This window comes from Tupaia chinensis, unplaced genomic scaffold (assembly GCF_000334495.1).
Source record: "Tupaia chinensis unplaced genomic scaffold, TupChi_1.0 Scaffold000316_1, whole genome shotgun sequence".
Classification (NCBI taxonomy): Eukaryota; Metazoa; Chordata; class Mammalia; order Scandentia; family Tupaiidae; genus Tupaia; species Tupaia belangeri.
The window spans coordinates 3,621,193-3,627,774 of NW_006159809.1; the positions used below are offsets into that span (position 1 = coordinate 3,621,193).

Consider the following 6,582-nt stretch of genomic DNA (forward strand, 5'->3'; position numbering starts at 1 on the left):
CCTGCATCCCTCCCCTCTGCTCAGCCCACCTCGCTGAACTCCATGTGCCAGCTCTGCAGCTACACCACCGTGTATCCTGCAGACACACCCTCAGTCCCTCAGCAGCTCACACTGGATCCCTTGTAACCCCCAGGTGCTCTGGCCCCTCTTCCTTGACACACTGCTCAGGGCAGAGTGTGCAGCGTCCCTAACCACTGGGGTTGCTCCCACTTCTACCGCTGCCTGACACCTACCTCACGAGCACTCAGACCTGGGCCAGAACACCTGTGGACATCATCCATCTCCCAGTCTTCACTGCTGTCCTGCCTCCACACGTCTTCCAGTCTGACACCCAGCCCCTGGCAGGGCCTTCGGTGACATCTTGTGCTCTATTACCTCAAGTTCCCTGAGTGAGGCTCCTCCTCTCTTCCTCAGAGCATGCTGGACAGCCTGGAGTTGGAGCCCACCTACAACCCCTTGCAGGTGTGGAGCCACCTGTACTCACACCTGAGCAGCACCTTTGCCAAGCCTCAAGGGCGGCCCCACCCAAACTGGGAGAGCCGGGCCAGGAGAAAGGTACGTGGTCCTCCTTACTTCCTCCCTTCCCCTTTATTCCCAGAGTCGGGAGAGCCCCTCCTCCCTGTCCTCTACACCGCCCCACCCACAGGAGTAGCCCTCCTCCCGGACCCCACCTCAGTGAAGGAGAGAACCAGCCGAACCTAGGAGGAAGAAGACAAAGGGAATTACCAGTCCTCCTGGGTAGGGGGTTATCTGCTTAAGCGTGTAACTGTAGTGCTTCTAACTCATTAGTCACTTAACAGACCTTGTTCCGTTAAGCAAACTGGCCACACTGAAACTACAACCACAGCCTTCTCCTTGAAAGAACAGGCTAAAGGGAAAGAAAGTGGGAAAAGAAATGCCCACAGGGAGGGAAATGAACGTGTACAGAACAGTCACTTGCCAGGTTTTATGACCAGCGCTTCCGCACGTTTTCCTCAATCCTCAAACTATCCCCGCAAAGTCAGTTACGCCATTTTACAGACGAGGAGAGGAGGCTGGCCAAGTTTAGTAGCTTAGAGGTAGGACTTAGGTGACAAGGATTAAAGAGAAAGAAACGATCAAAGGTGAAGATATATTTTTATGAAATCTGCGTTCTATAATATATGGACTTCTCCTGTACTTAACTAATTTTCTTCTAGTTTCTTAGTAACAGAGTCGTTAGAAAAACTCCCATTTCAGGACCAGCAGATGGTATATCGGCTACGTTGCTGTACTCCCACATAGTTGATCACATTTCGAGTCCCAAACCCAGTGACTTAAACTCACACCGCGTGCATGTGTGTGTGTGCCCAGGATCCCAAGAGGAGAATGGCGAAGGGAATGTCACATGGCCATCCCCCCTGGAGAGTGATTTCTCACTTTCTGTCTCTGTCTCTGTCTTTCTGGCAAGCACACGTGCCCTATAGCAAAAACCTCTCCAAAAAGAAAAACTCCCATTCCAGCTCAGCTAAAATTACAAAGATGTTTCCAAACTAGAGGAGCAGAACCCACCAAAAGTCAACTGATGAGCAAGCTGACAGAGGGACACGAGGCAAGGAGGCTGGAGCCCAGAAGACTCCACAGATCACTGCCCTGGGTCTTGAGAGTGTCACTCTGGGATGCGACAGGGAAGGAGTTAGGACAGAAGTCCAGCATGAACAGGATAGGAACTCGGGTCTCCAGAAAAGGCTCTGATTGCTCTTTTTTGCAGGCTGGGCAGTTGCAGACTCACCGAGTTCGAGCCACAGTGGCCCCCTTGCCTATGACTTCAGTGCCAGGCAAAACCCACAAGATGCCAGCAGCCAGCAAAACTTCCTTGGAAGACCTCTTCCTGCCTTCTGAGCAGCAGGAGAACAAGTAGTCCTTGGGGCCCTAAGTCCCCAGTGGCAGAGCCCAACTGCCCTGCTAACCTGTTCCATGCTAAGACTCACACAATCAGTGGTCAGACCTGCCTTCTATCCATCTGAGCCTCTGTGGGCTGCAGGTGACTGGGAGACAGAGCCTTCCTCTCCTGTTGTCAGTGCTGCCACTGCACCACCCTCAGGCCAGCAGAGCCTGCCTTGCTCCAGCGAGGACTCTCTTTTTCTTTTGAATCATTTGATAATGCTATTACAGATGCAGATTAAACACCCAGAAAGCCTCTGCCATTGTTAGGAGCATTCCCTGCCCAGAATTTCTCTCTCTGTGTATGAACAGGTGGATGAGGTCAGGTCACCCTTGGGAAAGTAGGCCTCAGGAACAAGGGTCAGCTTTTCAGAGCTCAAGAAAAACAAGTAGGATTGAAATCCAAGCCTCATTGTGCAGCTGGTGCCCTCCGCAGTACACACACCACATGGCAGGGTCCTTCAGCCTCCAAAAGACAAAGGCTTGGTGCTTGGAACCTACATGCAAAGTGTGTAGCTGGGTGGGGAGTTGTGCTATCATATAGTCGAAAACAGAGAAGCCGGTGTGAAAAAGACGATTCCCTTCCTCTTCTCCTCTCCCTACACCCACCCACTTTCCCATCAGCTCTGTCCATCCACAGAATAATGCCTACCATTTATAAAACACTTACTCTGGGGCTAGCAGGTAGTGTGGTGGTTGAGGTGCTGGATTCCCACCTGGCTGACCGTGGTGCAGGTCCCAAATGTGGTGACTGGCTTTCTCACTTTCCCTCTCTCTCTTTCTCTCTCTCTCTCTCTGGCCAAATTAAAAAATAAATAAATACATACATAGATTTTTTTTTTATTTTAAAAAGATGGCTTGACTTTTAAAAAATAAAAAATAAGAAACATTTACTCTGTGCTTTAAATTATACTAAGTACTTGAGACATTTGCCTCATTTCATGGTAACAATGCTGTAAGGAAGAGCTCATTATCGGTTTCCCCGTTCTACATGGGAAAACAGGGTTACAGATGTGACACAACCAGGCAGGGTCACAGATCTAGAGTCCGGCCCAGGTCAGCCTGACTCGACTACCACGCTGGTCAGCTGCCTATCCTGGGCCCCTCTTCTTCTGCAGCCCCCAAAATATTCCTGATTCTCATCTTGATCCCCTCCACACCCACCCAGCACACCCTGCCACTGTCTGACCTCTGCGTCTATTCACACACAGAGACCTCTTAAATCCAAGCTCACTTTAATAGAATTAATTTTTTTTAAATATATTTTTGGCAAAGAACAGCGCAGGGGGTAAGATCCGGGCAGAGTCCAACATCTCTTACAGAACTGCACTCAAACAGCACTCACTGACCAAGTACCACATGTCTTTCCATGAATCGGGTCCAACAGTTCCCTGTTCCTTTGAAGAAGGGATAAGGACCAGCAGTTGACATAATGGCTATGTTGCTGGACTCCCATGTAGTCGGCTGCAGTTCAAGTCCCAGGCCTGGTGGCTTAAACTCACGACAGACACGTGTGCGTGTGTGCCCAAGATCCCAAGAAGAGAATGTAGAAGGGATAGTTTGGGGTACCCACTATTCACTAGAGCCCCTCCCTCAGCCCTGCCGTCTGTTCCACTTCTAGGACTTCCCAGAATCCTTCCCTGGACTCCCCTGATCCCCGCTAGTCCCCTCTTCTCACACAGCCCCTCCCACCCTCTGGTTCCCATTGGTTCTAACAGGTTTCTTTGATCCAGTGCCACTCCCCATGGTCCTCCTTCTAGCACCCCGACCTTGCCTGATATCTCAGGTGGAGCCCTCAGACTTGACCCCAGTCCTGTCAGTCTCTACTTTAGAGAGCCCACAGTCCCAGCTCCCTAAAGGCCCACTCTTTTGGACTTGGCTGTACAGGGCAGTGGCTGAGCTCTGGCCTCTGCTGCCACTGCCGGCAGGAGTACCAGGTGCAGGAAAGGCCGGGCCCTGGGGCTTGGGAGCTGGGGGAGGCTTCGTGCTCCGAGGAGGGGGCACAGCATAGTCATCAGTAGCAGGGTTGTAGGGGAGCTCGTAGCCCTCTTCCTTCACTCGAGCCTGGCACCACCATGCATCCTTAGGCTCCTGGGGCAGATCATAAAGGCCCCGGGTAGGGGTTGGGGCCAGGCCCTCAGGTTCGTCATAGATGGGATCCTCTTTGGGGTCTGTCAGCTTGGCCTTCAGCAACTGCTGTTGCGCTTGCTCATACGTGTCCCAGTAGAGAGGTTTCTTCCGCTGTACCTTACGCCCTGCAGGAGCAGAGGTGCTGTCCAGGGGGTCAGAGTACAGTGAGTCCAAGGAAGGGCCCGGAGGAATGCGCAGAGAGTCTAAGGGCTCAGCATACAGGGCTGGGGGGCTAACCAGGACCTCCTGGGGGCCAGAAGGGGTAGCCAACTTCCCCTCTGCCACCTCCCCTTCGTGGGAGTCAGCTCTAAGGACGTCATGCCCCTGTCCAGCCTGTGCTTTTTGCCGGCGAATAGCAGTCTCAACTGCCTGAAAGATGTCATTTCCCTCTGCCGTCTGGAAGGTGAAGGTGCCAGGGCCCGAGGAACAGCGGCGACCGGCCTCAAAAGAGAACATGACCTGAGGAGGGCATGGAGGAAACACATTACCGGGAGCACCATGGAAGGTGAGTAGTTGGGCCTGAACTAGTTAAGGCATCTGCAAAGAAGCCGGGGGATGGAGGAGGCAGGGAGGGGGAAGGCAGGGAGGGGGGAGGCAAAGGACAGAGCTCCCCACCTTCCTGTCTTGCCCTCTCCCACCACAGCTGCCCTACCTAGGAAGCCCTCCCTGACAGCCCCTGCACCTTGTCTCGGCCATAGCGGCGCAGCAGGGTGTAGGGCCAGGAAAACAGTGGCTCCAGGAGCTGACTCTGGGTGGCCACTGTCAGGAGAGTCAGCCTCTCAGCCTCCACTCTCAGCACATAGGAGCCATGCAAGTCACAACGCTCGGCGGCCTCGGTCCTCTGCACCGTTACCCAGAACTGGGACCCTGGAAAGAACACAATTAGATGAGCATCTGGGTGGGAGTGGGGTGGGGGTGAGGAGGCTGGGAACAGGGGTGGGACCGGAGGACCAGCAGAAGAGTATCCCAGCACTCACCTAGAAGTCAGATTGCAGGGGCTTCCTACTTACCCCAGGGGTCCCTGGACCCTTAATCACCCACTTCCCACTCCTTCCCACTGCATCCCTGCTCAGGCTTCTCCGTGTCTACCTTCCCACGTGGGGCTGTACAGTGAGTTCTCCAGCATCTCCAGGGCAGAAAGCTTAGGTGAGTTGTCAGCAGGAGCCGGAGACCAGCTGCCTTTCTGCAGTAAAGAGAGACCACTGAGGACACTAACTCAACGTGTGCTCCTGGGTCTGGGCCAGCCCAACTCCTCTGCCCCCAGCCCGCAACGCCCTTGGGCCCCAGTGCGGCTCACCCCAGGCCCTCGCAGGCAACCCTGGCCCCTCACCGGAAAGGCATTTTGGCACAGCATCTGCACCCAGGCTGCGCTGGACGGAGCATCGGCCGCCAGCAGGTGTGAGCCCTGTGCAGTGTCCAGGCGGAAAGCAGCCGCGCCGGGTTCTGGGGGGCTCTCCACGGCCACAGGAGCCACGCTCACACACTCAGCCAGACGGATCACCTTGCAGTCCAGGCGGCGCGAGCCCCCTCGGCCACCTCCGGAGCTCGATCCCTTGTGGTCGAAGAACTCGAGCCGCGCCACGCCATGGGGACTGGCCGGATAAAGCGCGGCCCAGGTCTTCCTCCACCTCTAAGAGAGGGCGAGAGACGCTGGGGAAGGGGCGGACGCGCGGGGGAGTCCGGGCCCCGACGGTGAAGGAGGGACATGCGCAGGCAGATTTGGGGTCCCAGGCTGACCGATGCGGCTGGGGGTGAAACTACCCAAGGAGGATGCCGCTCGGTCTCCCCAGGACCTGGAAGGGCCACCCCAAGACTGCAGATACTTCTCCAGCGGGAAGCGTGCAGAGCGACTTCGTGGCTGTCACGGGGTTCTGCCGCTGCCCCCCCTTCCCTCTTTCTGGGCCTTTACACTCACTTCTAGCCCAATTAGGGTCCGCATTACCGATGCCCAACTACCTTGGTACCGAAGCGCTGACTTTGCAAAAACAGAGGCCCTTCCATCACAGCCCCGTCCATGGCCCCCGGCGGCTCCTTCCGCGCTTCCTGGGCCGGAGGGCGGGAGGCGGAGCTGGGGGTGGGGCCGGACCCGCCAGAGGCGTTCCCACCCCTCCCCTGCCCCATGCGGGCTGCGACCTGGGCCCGGACCCGGAGAGAAGGAAGGAGGGGTGGTCTTCAGATACGCTAGGCGGAGCGCCACCTCCAGGCTCCTACCCACTGCTCTGGAGCATGCACAAGTGGATATACCGAGAGAAACTTCCTAAGTTTCAGCCACAGAGCCCTGGCCCCTGGGCGTGGGGAAGTTCATGTGACGTCATGTACCCAAAGTGACATCAGAGTTAAGACCGCGACGTCACTCCGAAAGTGCCCGCGGGCACGCTGGGGCATCGGAGAGGTCAAGCGGGTCTTCAGGGCTTGGGTTCTTCTGGCCGGACCCGCCCCTAGTCTGGCCGGCCAGAGCTGGGCTGTTTGCACTCGTTGGAGCCAGGGATGTGGAGAAAAGGCTGGCGGCTGGGGACTGAACGGCTTCCCGCGGTCACAGGGGCTGCCCGC

The 6,582-nt window shown here is 56.0% G+C and overlaps 2 protein-coding genes across 3 annotated transcripts in view; one reads left to right on the forward strand and one right to left on the reverse strand.

Moving 5' to 3' along the window:
• Positions 1-2,623, forward strand: part of M1AP (meiosis 1 associated protein) — a 92,188-nt gene extending 89,565 nt beyond the window's left edge. Inside the window, exons 9-10 of the mRNA XM_006151200.3 lie at positions 415-555; positions 1,730-2,623. Coding sequence (XP_006151262.1) covers positions 415-555; positions 1,730-1,879 — 291 coding nt within the window. The 3' untranslated portion in view covers positions 1,880-2,623. The remainder of the gene's footprint in view (positions 1-414; positions 556-1,729) is intronic.
• A 497-nt stretch (positions 2,624-3,120) lies between these two features.
• On the reverse strand, positions 3,121-6,552 carry DOK1 (docking protein 1). 2 transcript variants are annotated; one of them, XM_006151202.3, is made up of 5 exons: positions 5,989-6,552; positions 5,363-5,662; positions 5,122-5,215; positions 4,715-4,899; positions 3,121-4,491 (listed from the first exon to the last, which is right to left on the reverse strand). In XM_006151202.3, exons 1-5 carry the CDS (start codon positions 6,151-6,153, stop codon positions 3,685-3,687), a joined length of 1,551 nt encoding a protein of 516 aa, XP_006151264.2. In that variant the 5' UTR covers positions 6,154-6,552; the 3' UTR covers positions 3,121-3,684. The 2 variants fall into 2 exon arrangements, with proteins under 2 accessions (XP_006151264.2, XP_006151265.1); XM_006151203.3 differs by having other exon boundaries at positions 5,948-6,073.
• Between the last annotated feature and the right edge of the window lie 30 nt (positions 6,553-6,582).

What these genes read in the sequence shown, in the direction of transcription:
- DOK1 (XM_006151202.3), bottom strand. Translation starts at nt 6,153, where the DNA reads ATGGGGCAGGGGAGGGGTGGGAACGCCTCTGGCGGGTCCGGCCCCACC. An exon ending in GTACAGCCCCACGTGGGAAG is followed by an intron (nt 4,900 to 5,121) that starts GTAGACACGGAG and finishes TGTTCTTTCCAG; the next exon opens with GGTCCCAGTTCTGGGTAACG. An exon ending in GCCGCTATGGCCGAGACAAG is followed by an intron (nt 4,492 to 4,714) that starts GTGCAGGGGCTG and finishes TGCCCTCCTCAG; the next exon opens with GTCATGTTCTCTTTTGAGGC.